The sequence below is a fragment of the Tympanuchus pallidicinctus genome, unplaced genomic scaffold (assembly GCF_026119805.1).
Source record: "Tympanuchus pallidicinctus isolate F22 unplaced genomic scaffold, pur_lepc_1.0 scaffold3, whole genome shotgun sequence".
Taxonomy (NCBI): domain Eukaryota; kingdom Metazoa; phylum Chordata; class Aves; order Galliformes; family Phasianidae; genus Tympanuchus; species Tympanuchus pallidicinctus.
In genome coordinates this window covers 75749046-75767185 of record NW_026294747.1, presented here as the reverse complement: position 1 = coordinate 75767185, position 18140 = coordinate 75749046, and the positions used below count along the sequence as shown (strand labels likewise).

The 18140-nt window shown below is 39.3% G+C and overlaps 1 protein-coding gene across 25 annotated transcripts in view; it reads left to right on the top strand.

The window, feature by feature from the left end:
- Positions 1–18140, top strand: part of KIAA1217 (KIAA1217 ortholog) — a 342938-nt gene that overhangs the window by 253214 nt on the left and 71584 nt on the right. For 24 of the 25 annotated variants that reach the window (XR_008209409.1, XM_052695270.1, XM_052695291.1 and 21 more), the window contains 2 exons: positions 12086–12284; positions 17456–17549. Coding sequence is in view for 24 of the 25 variants with exons in the window: in XM_052695270.1 (XP_052551230.1) it covers positions 12086–12284; positions 17456–17549 (293 nt within the window). In the remaining variant the exon portion in view is untranslated. Of the gene's footprint in view, positions 1–12085; positions 12285–16605; positions 16717–17455; positions 17550–18140 lie in introns of those variants that run through there. The other variant, XM_052695285.1, reaches the window with a different exon arrangement.

Below are 18140 nucleotides of genomic sequence, written 5' to 3'. Positions count from 1 at the left end.
GTGTCAGTCAGGACTGATCAAACAGGACATGGTGCTCTGACATGTGAGGCTGTCTCATGCCATGAGGAGCTGACCCAGAATCAGTATTCTAGTTCTTGATCCATGTGAAATTTCAGCCACAGCTTTTGAAAGGAAGGTCTTTCTTGGCTAAGAGGTCCTTCAGAAATTGGCATTTCTCTCATCAATCTGCAGCCTGGAGACAAAGCGCAGTATTAGAATAAATTAATTCACTGCGCAAGAGAAAATTAGATGTATTTTCAAATGTGTGTTTGAAAGCTGGGATTTCTTCCAGCATGATAACTGTGGGAAAAAAATTATCTAGCAAAACTGTCAGTGTGAGAATCAGCTGAAACCTGGACAGCACTCAAAAGCTTTCAACAGACCTCACTTGCAGTTCGCCCTGAAGGAAGCAGAGCCCAATGAGCGCCCAGCAAGGCCACTGCAGCAGCAAGTGGGTACAGTAACGGCTGGCAAATATTTCAGCTTGTAGTATCTCTCATGTAACTCATTTTTGCAAAGGGTGGGCCTCGTGCTTTGTAGGGGTGGGTGCTGGCATCCTCTGTGGTAACAGAGACGTTGACACGATCATTGCAGCCCGAAGGGCAGGGTGTGATTGCCAACCTCCAGCAAGAGAGAAAGGGAGAATAGTAGCAGCAGTTCCCATAAAAGCACAGACATTTGGGTTTGAGAACTGAGGGACGGAGAAGGATGGAGCTCAGTGACTTGTGGGCAGTCGGTTGTGTGGCTGCTGCAGGCACAATGGCTGACAAAGCACAGTGTGAGTGGGCTCCTCACTCCAACTGTGTGCCTAAAATCAGGTGACACAAAAAGGCCTCTGCAGAAATGTCTGATCTTGCCAACATTTGCATTTTCTTTGCCTTCGGAGGGATTATGACAGCAGTGAAATTACATAAATGATCAAGGATTGGCATGAGGAAGGTCTTAAACAGTCACGGAATATTTTGAATATTTTTTGTTAGCCCCGTCAGCCCCGAGTATCAGCAGGCATAAATTATAGAGTCTGTTACTTTTGCTTCTGCTTTCTATGGAAATGCTGATTATAATGCTAACACCTGGATCTTTTGCAGCAGTTCTTGCAGAAATTCTTAAAGCCTATTCAAAAGAGTTTCAGGGCCATAGTTGATAAGAATCGTAGAATGGCTTTACTTTGAAGGTGCCTCAAAGTTTTACCCTCTGCTGTGGGTGTGGTTATCAGCCTCTAGATCAAGTTGTCCAGGGCTAAGTCCAGCCTGGCCTTGAACACCTCCAAGGATGGAGCATCCATAGCTTCTCTGGCCAGACTGTTTCAGTTCCTTACCTCTCTCTCAATAAAAAACTTTCCCCTGACACCTCATCTAAATCTTCCCTCCTTTTGTTTAAAACCTTTCTTCCTTGTCCTGTTACTGTCTGCCCATGTAAATAGTTGATTTCCCTCCTGTTTATAATCTCCCTTTAAATAGTGCAAGACCTTCTTCTGGACCCTCTCCTAAAGCTCCACATCTTTCTTGCGCTGAGGTCCCCAACTTGGATGCAGTATTCTGGATGGGGCCTCATGAGTGCAAAGTAGAGGGGGACAGTTATCAGCCTCACCCTGCTGGCCACCCCTCTTTTGATGCAGTCCAGGATCCTGTTGGCTTTCTGGGCTATATGTGCACACTCAGTTACCATTTTATTTTCCAGAAAGAGCAGCTGCTTGGTTGCTGCCACCCAATGGTGGAAATAACTGTGTATATGGAATGTACTGTGTGTATGGAATGCACTGCAAAACTTACTTACACAGAAAAAGATAAATAGTAAAGAAGTAGACTTATTGGTGATAATTAATTGTTACTTACTATTTATGAGCTAGAAATTAAAGCAGGCATGTTAAATCAGGCAGAAAATTTGTGAGCCGGCGTAGATTTTATAAGAGAAGTCTGTATTTATTAGCAATGGAACTGTCCCCTTGGATTCCTTAGAGTAGGACTGAAGCCTAATGAAGTCAGTGGGAGCTTCAGCTTAGTTCATGGGAGAAAAGCTCCCTGAGAACTGCATTTCAAATTAAGACTGAGGAGAGCTTTAATGTATTCAGTCATCTTAAAGAAATTTTCCCTATCTTGTCTTTTTACTGTGTATGCAAAGCAGCCAACATGCAAAAAGGTCATGTAAATATTTGCTGTCATGGTCAGATACATTAAAGTAAGCTGGCAAGTCTGTAAGAAAAACAGCCTGAAACAACTATTTCCAGTTACGGAATTGAAACACAGATCCTAGGAAATTAAAATATTGCAAGGTAGCAGCAGTTGCCTCGGTTTGCCATCCAACTTCTTTTAGACTTCAGTTTCTTTCACATTTCTTCAAACTATAGCTGAAGTTTTTGGACTTGGAAAGAGAATAAAAACCACCTCTTACGTGAAATACTTTTCAGCAAGGGACCGAAGGAAGGTAAACAATCATACTGACATACAGTAGTGCTGAGGGTTTTTTCTGTTTCATGTATTGTCCCTACATGATTTGTGAAAGACAGCTATATGGAAGAGTGAAATGTGGGCCTCCCCAGGCATGCTCTTATGCACTCATATTTACTCTTTACTTACCACAGCCTTCCTTTGATACAAGAAGATCTGTGTACCTTAAAAAAAAAAAATTTCCAAGAAGCAAGATCATCTTTAGTACATACTGTCTCAACAGAAGCACGTTCTGTCTGACACTAAAAAGCTAACTGTCAGTGTATTTTTAGATGTATTTTAGTTTCAGCTGGAGCTGAATTTGACCCCATTGCAATGGGGTGTATCAGTGTGGTTCCAATGGACTCGTTGCAGTGATATTGGAGTAGAAGATACGTAGTGTGTGAAGTAAAATCTGTGCTAATCTGTGCTAGCTTGTATCTGTTATTACTATGTCTGTTAAATGTTTTCTGAATGAAATCTTTATTATTTATTTGCATTGCAGTAATTCTAAAGGACTTTCAACTAAAAATGTGACCTGTGTTGGGTAATCTGCGCAGTGAGAAAATGCCCATATCGGACTTTGCTGAGTTCAAGAATTTGGCCAAGCAGGGAAGTGTAGTGCCTCACCCTCAGCACAGTGCGCTTAGGAATCATTGCCAGTGCTGACAGCAAGTCTCTGAATGAGAACAGCTCTAGGATTTAGTCATTGCTCCCACTACATTTTATATTTTTAGGTAGCGATTCTAATGCGTAGTTGCTATATAGAGCTGAGTGTGCATTCTGGTTTCTGTTCTGAAAGGGAAATACTGTCATCTCTTTGCTGTCATGTATGGCTGTCTCTTGATCTGTTTGTTCTTATTTGCATTTTTTGCTATAAATTAGGCTGAGTTAAACAGACCAAGAGGACTCTGCACCAGAGTCTGATCGATAGCCTGCTGACTAGGGTACTCTCTTGGGATAGTAGAGTCAGTGATCTGAACAACTTTCAAACAGTCTGTCTGGATTAATTTTTAACTGCTCAAATGTCTCATAAAAAAACTTCTGGTATCGTTGCTTCTGCCCAGTTACTTCCTGTGATGAATATACTGGTAGTGGGGATGAGGGAGAGCAATGGATATTGTTTAGCATGGCTTTAGAAAAGATTTTAAAGGTTTTCAAACACCCATTACTGCATCATTATAGCCACACTGGGGAGAAAGAGGTAGCCTTCAAGATGGATAGGGCTTAATATTTCCATGTCCAGCTGGTGGCTTGTTTTGAATGGTCTTCCTCAGGAGTGGGCTCTGGGGACAGTAATTTGTAACAGCAAACTGGCTGTTGAGATGGAATGAACCAGGGTCAGGGTCTGAGTTAACACTAACCATGGGAGACCTTTCAGTGTGTTGGAGAGTCAGCCTGCCACTCACTGGAACCCCAGTGAGCCAGAGAACTGAGCTAGCAGGAACCCTGTGATGCTCAGCAAAGGGGAATGCAAATGCAACAAAGCATAGGGAGGGAACAGATTGCTTTGGGAGCAGCTTTGCAGAGAGAACTTTGGGTCTAGCAATGAAATGGCTATAGGCCAGCAGTGAAAACCACATAAATGGCTATATGAACAGAAACATAGACCCTTCTTATTGGTATTTGTGAGATTGTACATTGAGTATTACCTCCAGTTTTGGCTCCATTAGTATGAAAAAGGTAATAGCAAACTGAAATGACCCCAGTAAACTGACTTTTTGGCAGTCTTCTCCTTAACTGTGCTAAGTTTGCTAGTCCAAGATCCTATTTAAACATAGGCCTTAATGACAGAAGAAGTCAAATTCTTGTTAGGACTATAGACATGGATTTCTGGTGTGATGTGAGAACCGAACATGCTCTTACATGCTGGTTGCTCAGACCCTGAACTTGCTACTGACAGCAGAGAACTCTTTGGAAATTGAGTACTGAAAACGAGTCCTGTAGTCAACATGGAGGATTTGTTAAATGTGGTGGAACAACCAATCATGTATGGCCTGTGAATATGGAGGAATTAGATGGTCAGATTCTGCCCTTGAACACATAACTTCTACATGGTTTAGTACTAAAAAAGAGGCTTTATAAGCAGCAGTTACCACTCAAATAATGAGTTCTTGATATAGGTGGAAGGAAATGCAAGCAGCCACCATCTGGCTCTCTGTTTTTTCTAGGGAAAGAGCAACCCTGCCAGGTTTCGCAGGGAGGTTGAATCTAGATGATCTTTGAGGTCCTTTTCAACTCAGGCCATTCTATGATTGTAGGATTACAGGAAGTTTAATGTTTTCTTGTCTTTTTTTTTTTTTTTTTTTTTTTTTTTTTTGGCTATTGCCTCTTTAAAAGTTAAAAGTAAAAGCATCACTGCATAGAACTCTTGCTTATGGTGTCCACAAATGCTTAATGTGTCTGTGTAGCCTTTGGCAGACACATGCTCTGAAGCTATACTAGATTGCTACCTCTGGCTGGGAGCCGGCTGGCCAGGGCTCACAGCTTCTGCAGAGGCCAGAGGCTCAGCTTCTGGTCAACAAAAGCAGCACAGCTGCTACACCCTGATACGAAAGTCCTGCTCCTGTTTGTGTGTATTGCTCTGGTTTTGTTACACTAAACTGTTTGGTGAGTGTGAATTGGAGTCTGTCAGTATTGCATGGCAAAGCTTGTGGTCCCTCTTAAAAACAGCTTTGGGATGCATTGACTTCCTAGTTCATCTCATTGAGTTGTTCAGTCATCAGTTTCTTCATGTTCGGTCATTAAATATCATGGGCTTTCTGTGTTCCTCCAAGTTTACTGGCATCTTTTTATAAGTTAGGAGTATGAAAAAGTCATTTTGCTGGTCAGTGGAGCTATTCTGGCAAGAGCAGAGGCTTAGATGCAATTATTATCCAAAAGTCATCTGTCAGATCATTGTTTTCCACCTGGCAAAATGGGTTAAATCAAAATGTTTCCCCAAACTCTGTAGATTACCAAAATAACTGTCTGCACTTGACAGGCTGCTGACATAGGTATATGACAGTCTCTTTTGCCAATAGGTAATTTCACATATTTTTCCTGCGATCAGATAGAACAAATACAAGTTTTCCCTTGATAAAGAATGTTGTCAGTTGTCTTTCAGAATTTTTTAGCTTTTTATTCTTTGCCAGCTAAATGTGTTTATTTGTAGTAAAGTGCTTATATTTGAGTGACACTTAAAATTCTTCATCTCTCACACCACTTTGATTGAAAAGATCTGTAACTAATTCTCCCTGGTGTTTTTTTTTCACTACGTAGTAAGTATATTGCAGAATTACAGCAAGTTGCAGTAGATAGCAACCAAGGATGAAAAGGCAGTGAGAAGTACTACTGGACTAAATTCAACAGTTCCTGTTTTTATTAAAATTGATGCAAATAACTTAATACCTTGAGCAAAACTCTAGAGGTTACTTGGGAATGAAATTATATCAAATAAGTAATTTCTTTTATTTCAGGAAAAGATGTACTTTTTGATTTTCTTAGTACTTGAAGACAGCTAAGAATATTTATAGACACATTATGATCATGGAAGATACATTTTCAGCAGGGAGTAACTAATGGAAACTAATATGAGAGCTTCAGGCTAGAAATACCACAAGGGTCATGGCAATGACCTCAGACTAGTAGAAAATGTATGTGGTGAAATAAGAGAGAGCAGTTTTGTGGGTGTGGAAAGAAAGAACCGCTGTTGAGGAGATTCTTCCACAGTGCTTAGAAGTGTTACTGGAATAAATTTGTACCTGGATAACTTTTGCAGAATTTGTCAATAAGGATACCAACTTCATGTTATCTTTTTTTTATCTGATAGTGAGGGAAGAACAATATGGCCTGTGTCACTCTTGGTTTTATATTTTATAATTGTGTCAAAGATAAACAAAAGGAAAACTGGAATGATCTTGGCACTGTAGTTTAAAAAATTGTTAACCTGTTTTTGAGGAAATGTTTAACAGCCTTTATTGTGATCTTCTCTGGATAGCCCTGAAATGTTCCAACAGAAATAGTCATCATCAAGATTTTAGAAGTTATCCTTAGAGTTTAAGATTGATACAGGTCTCAACAGAAACAAACATGGGTTCATTTTCTCAGTTCTGCTCTTGGCATTGCTGCTGACTTCAGTGTGAAAGTGCAGATGGAGTCAGTGACTCAGTGACTGTTCGGTAGAAGATCAAGTTAAACCAGCATGTAAAGGCAAAGGCTGTCCACTGTCTCACAAACATATGGTTAAATGATGGTTAGGTGAAGAGTAAATCCAATGTAATGACAACTGTACCAAACCTTGACTCTATGCTATTTAGTTTACTTTTGAAAACATAATTCAGCTTGATTTCTGGCAATTCTTACTGTATTTTCTCACCGTGTACTCTATAATTTTTCTCCTTAAGATAAAGCTTTCTTTGCTAATTTATCCAATTAGCTGTTACTCAACAAGTTCTAGAGGTTTTCCATACATATTTCTCGCATTTTATTAATACCTACCTTTACACCTTTGATTTAAAGGCATCCCCGAGCTGTCAGTGCATCCAGCTTCTGATTGCTTTATTCCAACCACCTTTACTAATTATTTGAAACTTCCAGATTGGGTGCAAAATTTCCAGAGGTTAAATAGAGTGGCTGCACCAAAAGACAATTAACAGTGCCTTGTTCATGCCACTGATTTCCGTAACTGTGGGAAAGTTTAAATGCATTAGCACACAGCAACAAGCATCAGCCGAATACATTAATACATCTCTTCAGGTGGGAGCCCATGGAATAAGATATTACTAGATGTCGGATTTTCAGTACAGAAATTTGCAAGATGTCTCACCTGGGTGATGAGTTTCTTGTGGCTTCTCAGGAAATAAACCAACTGACACCAGTGCAAGCTTTGACTGTATTTTCTTTCACAACACTGAGAAGTTACTTAACTGCTTTGCCTTGGTTTTGTTTACTTGATTGTGAGCATAGCAGTATTTTACCATTTAAAATTTATTGTGTGAGAGAATTAATTGGTATTTGTAAAGGTCCTAGAAGATTATTTAATCATATTTGTTAACTTATTCTTGATCTATCAGGTATTTAACTTTTCTTTACTGTTGAATGCTCCATGGTTTTCTCTCTAAAATAATCAATTTGTAGACATAATTCCTGCTCTGTAAATAAAAGCCAGTTGTAGTTAAAGCTCTTCTAAGCATCCTCAAACTAGCTTTCAGCTGCCCATTTCTGGGGTCATTTCTATTAGTAAAACCATGATATATGATGTTTGGTCTGGATTAGGTCAGCACTGTGGATTAGATGATGGTGCTGAGAGATGTGAGCTGGGTGGTGTCATGGTGCTTGTGTAGCATTACTGTTTTCCATAGGAAATAAGCCTTTACCACTTGTAACCAAGGAGTTAGGAGCTTGCTGCTATGAGTATGGTGCAGTTCCTTGCCCTGTAGACCTCCTGGACTCACGAGTTCAGGGATGGTTCACCATAATGTAAGCTTCCTCAATGGCTCGGTGGATTCCACAGCCCTTGCTACAGCGCCAGCAGCTGTATCTGAGCCCAGCTCCCTGCTAAGGCTCTACTGTGGCTCTGGGAGCCATAGTTGCAACGTGGGCAGTCCCCAGAGCTGTGCTAGCTGAACTGAAGGCTCAGAGGGGCTGATCTGGGCACTCTCTTCACCCAACACTTGAGTAGTTACCACATCTGTGTGACTTGGCCTATGTAAAGCAGGTTAACACTGCACCACACAGTACACTCTGCTTTGCACATAGATGAATCCTGAGGGAAAAGACTATTTTGCATGTCATTCTGTCAGTGACCCTTCTTAAAGGGAGGAGCAGAAAGTGGTTTGGCTTTGAAAGACCTCTGTATGCTGGGAAGGGAAGGGTGATCATGTGGTGGGTAGCATGATCATCAGAAGATCTGAATTGTACGCTTGTGAGCTGTATTTGAAAATGGTCTTTCACCTCTCGAGTGAATTTCCCCTTTTATAAAACATACTTTTCTGTTAACAGGAATTTTGTGAAGCAATTTGTAAAGGGGTTTAAGTTTCTAAGGCCTAGCTTATACATAAATGTTTTTTGCTACAGCCTGTGTTTCATGCTGTGGCCCATTTCATAGAGGATGAAGAACAATCAGAAATTCCAAAGGTGTTTCTGAACCTAAGTTATCCCAGCACTAAGAACAGGGAAGCCTACCACTGCAGTTTGCCCTGTAGATGTAGAAAAGCCCAGGCCTGGCAGCATCTGGGAATACCCTGAGGTGGCAGTGCAGCATGGACGGACCTGGGCTTTGCAGAGTTTCACGGTGCAGATCCTCATGCACGCTGTTGGTACCTTTCTTCCTAGAGTAGCAGGGCATGTAATAGTCCAGTTTGGTGTGTGTTGTTTAAAACTCAGCATAATCTTTGTGTGTCAGGTAAATCTATTGTGACAGAAGCATAAGTTCAAGAGGACTTGCACAGTATACAAAGACATTAACATCTCTTTTGTTTAGCATTCTTTCCAGTACCTTTGCTGACTTGTGCCCTAATAGAACCTGTACCAGAGTTATATTCTATTTCTTGCTTTAATTCTCCAAGGGTATAATATTTTAGCTGAAAGTAAAACATACCTCAAAGCTCCAGCAGCTTCTATGAAGTTGGCCATGGGGATATTGCTAGAGTTCAAAGTTTCAGCCCAGCAATGTGTGTGAGAAAACTAATATCAATTACTTAAAACAATGCATTTTGAAGTCTCTTCATCCCATGGTGCTGAAACTCGGTTTGTAAGACTAAGCAGTTAGTTTTGTCAAATAGGAAATGCACTAAAGCATCACTATGTCATGAAGCATACTGGACACCTCAAGAGGGTAGGCAGTAGATTATTTAAAGGACTTCTGATTTGAGAGAGAGTAAGGAAAGGAGAATTTATTATGCCTTTGACAGTGCGTTTTTCCCCTACAGTAATACTGTGGTCAAAACATGTCTCTGAATTGTATGTTAAAGATCTCTATTCAAAGTCAGGATCTTTTTGGATAGCATGCATGTTTGTTTTGAAAATCAAAGATAACTGTAATGTTGTTTTGGATCAGTATTTTGTGGAAATATTTGAGGACAGGCAGAGTCAAGACTTTTCTAAATAAGTCATGCTGGTGAATGAGAAAGATTTTCAACTCTACCATTTATGCTGTGTAATGTTTTCAGTAGCTCAGTGTTCAGAAGGGATTTATCGGCCTAATATGCAAAAATGGTATTTTCTGCATTCTGTACAAATGCTCAAACTAGGCAGAGAAGAGAGTTACATACACTTGAAAAGCTAAAGGTGAAGTCTGTATTTTTATTCAAAATACAGTTTTTTGCTGTTTAATCCAAGAAAATTTCCCGTAACAAAACATTGAACATTCCTTGTATTCTGCCTAAGTCAAAATCTATAATCACAAATGAATAGGTTTATGTTCTTGGAGCAATTAATTAAATACAGTCATTGAAAACGTGGTATTAAAATGCAGTTAGTTCCAAATTCTTAAAATGTTTCACTGTAGTGTTTATTTGAATGAACACTAAAAAGCCATTTTTACCTTAGAAGAACATAGAGATATGAAAGATGCCTCAAATTAAAAATAAATAAATTGTTTAATAACTCATGATACATTGCCATCCAAAATTTTCAGGAAAATTTTCCTTGATCTTTTCAGTCTGAAACAGTTTTTTTCAGCTGCAGGAAAATGGAAGTTTATATTTGAATTCCTAGAGGATCTGACTGCAATTTTGATAAAGGAAAAACAGTCTGTTTTATAGAGGAGCCTAATATTAAATTATTGAGCGATATTGAGTAGTTTGTTAAGAATTCTTAAAAAATTAATCTCTTTCTTAGCTGTGATCACGATTACTTACCAACTGATTGTACGTAATGGGTATGTGTTCATTACTGTACAGCAATTTTGGACAGTGTAAGTGACAAATACTAAAGACTAAGAGAAAGGAAAGCACATCTTAGATTAAAGAATCTTCTGTTCTTCTCGCTGTATGCCTTTACGTTCTAGGACTCCAGTTGTTCCTATTGCTTTTGATCAGTGTCTGGAGCTCAGGACTGCCAGTCCCATTGTTGATGACTTTCAACTGAGAATGTGTAACCACCCACGTCTAGTGATTGGGTGATAACTGTTGGTAACAGCATTGAGGATCTTGAGCTCCTAACCTTCCTGTTTGTATTCCCAACCCTCCTGTTTGTATTCACCATGTCAACAGCATATGGTGCACCTATGCTGCAATTATCGTGGTGAATTCAGTTTATGTAAAGTACCATGCCTAGTTCTAGTCTACCTGCAGTTGTTGGCAAAGGCGTGGCAGCACAGAACTCCACTCAGGCTCCAGAGTCTGCCTGGAAATGTAGTAAGGACGTGGCAGTAGTTAAGTTTGAATGCTCTGCATCTGCTGTTACATGCTAGCAGCATCCAGACTAGGTGGTGTAAAACTGCCTTGCTTGTACCTACATGAATGACAGTGAATTCACTGCTGATGTTTTTGTAATAACTGTGTAGGCTGCTCCAAAAGTAATGCCTCACATTTATTTCCATGGAAACCACAGAAGATACAAGGAGCACAATAAAAGTATTTGATATAGCAAATTCTCAGCTGTAAAACAGAATACTTCACTATGGTCACCATCATTAGCTATGCATTTTTTACTAGTGATGAACAAGAATCTGCATGCTATGCTTGTAAAAATATGCACCAGTGGATTTGACCCACTGTCACTGTCACCACTACTGAAATGCACTAAGCTCACATCTCACATCCACTGTTTGGTCTCCATACGTGTTCAGCAAGTGTTTGTGAATGCCAGTGGGTGCAATTTTTTCCACATGGAGGAATTCGGTTCTACACCTTTGCTTCACACGCACTTCCATGTCAGATGTCAGACTGCCCTTCTGCTGCCATCTGTCACATGGCAACAAAATGTAATGGGATATTGGTGGGAAGTTTCACCTCTACTGCCATACCACCAACATCTGCCTCTGATGTCGTGGGCCAATAGGAGACATTACTTTTAAAGCAGTCCTTGTAGCTATGTACTTTTTGTCTTTATTGATTAAGAATGTCCACATTTTGCATTTCAGCATCTAAGATCACTCTTGTTTCTCCCCGAGTGCTAAGGATGCCTATTAACACAGCTGCAAAACTGAAAGGATCTGAAATTGTTTGTGTGTGACCTTAGTTTTACTCCTGCTGGGAGTTTCACCTAGGACTTTATACCATATAATGGCAGCAAATTGAATTATGAATATAAAATTACTAGTGCTAAAATGGAAGTCTGTTTGTTGGGTAAGCACGAGGCTAAGACACAAAACTTTTGTTTAAGGGAAACTGAGCATAAAATGGTGAAGGTCTTCCTCAACTGCTTTAAAAATAAAAGTACCTTTTGATTTACCCACACCTTCCGTTGTAGAGCAGACATACTGCATTTGGAATTTTCCAGTAGCCTTCTTGAAGTAAACTTCTGATTTATCTAAGAACAGGCTTCTCAGCAAAGTGTGGTACTCTATTCCTGTCCTGTGTTGAAAAAACATTCTACTTGCTTTATGTGCAAAGATTGTGAGTTGATTTTTCTGTCCTCTGTATGGGCTTGAGCTGTGTTCCACATGGACTTGGAAGATCAGATCATTTATGTGCACATATGAATAGTAATTTCCTATTTTATTTTGCTTGTAGGTGTTTTATATCTTCAATATGGAGATGAAACAAAGCAGCTGAGGATGCCAAATGAAATCACTAGCACAGACACAATTCGTGCCCTTTTTGTAAGTGCCTTCCCCCAGCAGCTGACAATGAAAATGCTAGAATCGCCTAGTGTGGCCATTTACATCAAGGATGAGAGCAGAAACATATACTATGAACTGTGTGATGTGAGGTAAGTGTAAGAGGAATTACAGCTATTGGATTTTGGATTTCTTTTGTTGTTGGTGATGTTTTGTTTTGTTTTATGCAGTGCACTTTAAGATTAAAAAGGTGTGGAGCTGATAAGTATCTAACAGATAGAGGCTTGACACTTAAAAGCCTGTTCAGTGATACCTGAGTAATATGGGAGGCTTGATCTGGCATTGCCTTGAGCTGTAGGTGCAACATCTCTTGCACAAGCCATTTCATGAATGGTGTATCTCATTCATATATACATACAATTCATGCAGGTTCTCATATTTAATATTTTATTGCATTTTAGGTGAGACATAAATATTTAACATACTGAACACAAAAACTTACAGAAAATACAGCTTTTTTCTAGCAGAGCAAAATCTCCAGGTGAGCCTGAAGTTTCAAAAATGAATGTTACTGATGTCCTCACAACACTTTTAATTATTTATTCTCTTACACTGCCAAGGATTTGTAGCATTGGTGACCACTGCTGCAGCAGCCTCACCACCTTCCTTTTGATGTCAGGATGCAGCAACTGATGCAGTCTCTTTCCTTCTCTCCTTCTGAGTTCGGTCTCTGGCTAACATCTGGAAGGTTCTTTCTGTCATCTGTTAGTCATGTCTGTGTTCTTCAAGCAAAAGGATCAGATTCTTGGGGGATGTACCAAGTCTCAAATGATGCCATAACAAAACTCTTAAGACATACTACAGGCATGGTGCACTAAGAACTGCTCAGGGAAGATATGGTATGCTTTTGTGCCATCCTTCTCGCTAGAAGCTATGATGTAAAACGAATGGACGGAAGACCTTAAAGGAATGGAGAAGAAAGTAGAAAAGATGTTTCCTTTCTGCCAGTCAAACTCTAGGGCAGGAAAATGATGTGAAAGTAAGGGAAGTGCATTACCTACTAGTGCCTCCTTTCTTCTGGAGATTACTTGACATGGGTACAAGTTGGGGTTTTTCTAGTACTGCCACTTCAGATTCCCCCATTACTCTTCTTTTAGTCTTTGAACAGTATTGCACCTCACTTTTTCTCCTCTGTCTTCCTTTCCTCAGTCTCTATCCAGTGTCTTGTTATCAACCAGCTTCATGGATTTCAGTTTCTGGTTTGTTTTCTTTTTTTAATCTTTCTTGCTTAGCAGTCTTCCACAGCATAGTTTGGCCACTGTTACTCCAGTTTTACCCCATCTGATTTTTACATCCTCATTCATCATGTTCTCAAGTTTCTTATACTTCAAGTAATCTATTCCCTATATCTGATCAAGAGATTAAATCAAGATAGGTGTTACAATGCTTCTGTTGCTGAGTGCCTTATTGCCAGCTGTAGTCTGGCCCATCAGCTCTTTCCACTTTATCACTCCATCTTCCCTTGAGTTTCAGACTAACAGTTTATGACTTCATCCCCTCCCTGCCCCAGTATTGCCATTGTTCATTATCTTAATACCACTCCACTCCACCTTTCTTCCCATTGCAAGCATCACTCTGCCAGAATCAAGCATATCTCACTCTCTGCTTCCTCTGTTCCTATGCCTGTATTGCAGATCATTTCTAGAGGAAATGCCATATTCCAGCTGACTTCCTCTATAACCAAACGCCCCCCTTCAGCTACCACACTCCTCAGTAAGGAAACTTCAATAATTCTAGTTTACTGGAGTCCAAAGTATGCAGTACTGGTAGCATTTTTAACATCTTTTAATGTTTTCTCCTTTTCTGTTCCTTACTCTTTCACATGACCTTTACACAGTGTCTCCCCACAGAGAACAGATAAAAAGTATAATTTTCCTCTTCTTTGCTTTCCATCTCTTCCTTCAGTTGTCTTCCTTCTTCCTTGCCTTATACGCAAGCATTTCAATTGACTCTAAGCTCTCCACTTGACTCATCTTCCTCTGTGCCTCACGTCTTTTGCCTTGTCTTATTAATGTCTTGCTGTATTATAGTGCCTACTCTTTACATTGCAAACATGTTTCTGTACCTCCCAACAAAACTCTCTGCACACAAAGTAAATCTCCACTGTCCACCCCATCACCTTTCTCGCCTTCACTAAGCCATCACATACAATAACTGCTGGTGGAGGTTTACTTGTTCCAGTTCAGTCAATCTTAGACCCATTTCCACCCTCCTTGGGGCTTTATTCTTTTAATTTCTACCTGTCTTTTGTTCCTAACTGTTCCATTATGATTGTTCAGGTCACCAACTGGCTAGCTTTTGTGAACATTACACCCTTATTTTCTCAGATATCTGATGTGTACAGTCATTGCTTACTTCTTGGAACTTTGATCACCCTTAATTTCTTCCCCAGTTTCTTACTGTTTCTCTCCTCTCTTTCTGTTATCGCTTGAGGGGTCATATTCTCAAGCACTGATTTTCTGCTTTTTTTTTCTATGAAAAATTATATGTGCCAGTGAAACTAGCTCAGCTGTCATTGTCTTCCCTGTGAACATCTGCAACTGGGTGGTAGTAAACCTGCTTCTTTTCCCCAATGAAAATCTTAATCTTCTCTTCTAACAGTCTCAAGCACCATTAGTTTCAACTCAAATTATGTTCTTCATTAGACCATCCCATTTCCTTTTCTTTTATTTCTTTATTATTTTTTCTTATTTAATCCTTGGGGATAAAGCACTGCTTGCTACTTGTGCCCCCAAATCAGTTGTTTTCTTAATCTTCTTCATGATTCCGCTTTCACTGTTGACTTTTTCAGGTTTTTTTTCTGCATAACATCCCTCTGATGCAGCCTTTCATTTCACACTATGTAGTGATAAAACACTTGGCTAAATCATCAACTTTTAAACATTTTTTGACACCAGCTTTAAACATCTAGCTTTTTTTTGCATCACCTGTTGTAGCGTTCTTTTCCTGACATTCGATGCAGGTTCACTCAGCTCATTCGAAGGAGGCAATAAAGGCTATTCTCCTACCTCGTCAGGAAGACTGTTTCACACGTGTTTTTTCACTTGTCCTCTGACTGAATCTTCTCTATCTGATTAAATAAAAACTACTTGTCTTCGTTATGAGGGCCACTCCAAGCCCACTTCAATGCTACTTTTCATTTCTTGTCCAGTACCAAGTGCCATCTGCTTCCACTTGGCTGGTAATGCCAACTTTCACTGTACATGTCTTTAATTTTCCAACAAGTGCCTTCACGCTCCCCCTTAGGCAGCCTTCTGTCGTGCTTGGAAAGAGTCCTCCACAAACATCTGCAAAGCCACTGTATTGCTCTTCTTCCAGTCCCATCTTCACCCTTTCTCATGCATTCCCTATTCAGGGCATGACCATGGTGCCAGAATCTGCTTATTGCTCTTCAGCCTGGAGAGGCTATGCTCTCCTTGTGTTCCTTTATCTTTCTGCAGCTATCTTTTTGTCTTTTGTGTTTTATACTCATCTTGTAAGCAGGTAAAGAGGCTGTTTTCCTAGGATGTTGATACAGCACATACATATCATTGAGGCCTTTGAACATGCCATGGGCATCTGGGAGTTACAGTAATGCAAATAGTAGTAATTATGAATATACAGTAATATATACCTGCTATCAGTGGTGTTTATCTTAGGATAGCAACATGAGGTGAAACAGAATTCACTTCAGAGATCAAATGCCTAGTATTTTGGTGATTTGCCTTACAGCAATGTTTTACTTTAACATGTCATGTTCCTACAAGAAGTATCTATGGAGAATGCTTTTTTAAAAAAAACCTCCAGTTAGTTAAGTACCATCTCATAGCCATCAGAGTGAAAAAAGGAACAGATAAAATTTATTTAAATGAAAAATACTGCATTTCTTGAATTAAAAATGAAGGAGTTAGCTTTGCATCAAAAAGAACATATTTCTAAGTCTGAGGCAGAGAATGGTAACTGAGACTACCGGCGCAAGTCTCAGTGCAGAAGGATCACATTTGTAAGATGGAAAACAGTTTATATTACCATAAATAATTGAAGAACTTGCACTTGCCGCAAGGTAGCTATTTTCCTATGCAGCCTACAAGTAAACACTCATAAATACTAACTTTCTCATCAGCCCTGCAGTTCTTAAACAGAAGGCACTGATCTGTCTCTTGAGCTGTGGAGTTTCTTTAATAACTACTTGACATCTACAACAGCAGCACAAGTTCTGACTAGCTACCCATTCAAAGCAATCACTGATTGTAATATGACATTGGAAGAAAGAAATTGGACCTGCCCAAGCATCCTTTCCTTCATTTTTAAATGATAATCCTCGTGATTAACATCAGTTCAGTAGACTTGTAGCTGCACCTGGAGGAAAGGAATTCAGTCACAGGTGTGAGTCAATCCTCTAGAGATCACTACTGGGAAATGAAAGGAATCACAGTTTTGAAAGGATGTGAGTGAATGTAGATTGGAGACTTTGCTACTGATGAAATGTGAACAAGACATGAGCAGAGTTCAGTGCAAATTTCTAAGCCACAAAATTAACAAAAGGTAGGTAGGTTTTGAAACAAAATAGAATACTTCTGTCATCCAGCTCTTTCCTAAATGCAATAGTTTAAAAATGGACTTATGAATGACAAAGTGTTCAATTAAACAAAAGAAATTTTCAGGGCTTTCTGTCTAAGCCATTTCTGTGGGAGATTTCATCAGAACTTTTACTTGTTTATTTGGTTTTCATAACTGCTTTTGTGTTTCCCTTAAAACCCCAACTTTATAATAGATCAAGTTTTGAGGAGTAATTTATTTGCTGCTGCATTTTTATTTTTTGCTTATTTTTTCTGATTTGTGAACAAGTTGTTAATTGGAATTGCTTCAAGATTAGTTGCAATTAGAAAGACTGTTTTCTTTTTTATTCTCTCTTCCTAGAATAGCAAAAATTCGTGTGGGTTGCATACACAATAAAACATGTAAATATTAACTAAATCCTTCTGAGCACTGAGTAAATGTTGAAGCTCTATTGTCTTCAAAGTGCTTTCACTCTGTGGCAGGACCTTGAAAGAAACTTAAAACTATCTAATTTTTATGGGTGTGGATTTGTAGTGAAAGAATGATACTTCCCATGGGAAAGAGAATCAAAGTAGACTTTTGTTTGTGTGTGCCTAAGCTATGGCATTTGAGTTTTTCTTATAGGTCGGCTGCAGACCTGCTATGTTTGTCTGTTACCTGAAACTTTTAGGCAACAAATAAAATTGCTTTCATCTGTTATCATTGCTGATTCTTTTGATTCCAGGAATATTCAAGACCGGTCTTTCCTTAAAGTTTACAACAAAGATCCCGCACATGCGTTTAATCACACTTCCAGAGCTGTAAATGGAGACATAAGGGTAAGTACTAGCATTGCATTTATACTCTTCTTGCTTCCAGTTTTTATGTTAATTGTTTAATAACTCTAATATATACACAACAATTTATAAAATGTAGGATATGTGTACAGCACATACAGAACAGGAAAGTGATAAAGCTTTCCACAGCTAAGAAACTTTAACTACTTTCTGTTTTCCAGTTATGAGCCCTGAGCATTAGCTGTTTATTCGTTCCTGTTTACTAGCATTAAAGCATGTGAATCAAAACAATGTCTTTAATTACTTATCTCGGGACATGGGGAATGTTCAAAGTTTATAAAGCGTCTTACTTCATGTTTCCAAACCTTTACAGTGAAGTAAGGCAGGGTGTTACTTTACTCCTGCAAGGCTTCAGCATGGACTGGTTTAGAGTGTCCAAGCACGTATACCTACCTATGTTGAAGTCTGTTGAAACATTTTGTAAATTACCTTTCCAATAAGAAATATCCATTGTAGTGTAAATGGCTTGGGGCTTTTTTTCTAGAATTTTTCTGTATATACTGAACGCGGTCTGGCATATTTGTATTTTCACATGAACATTCTGTAATGGGAAATACAGAGAAGCCATTTGAG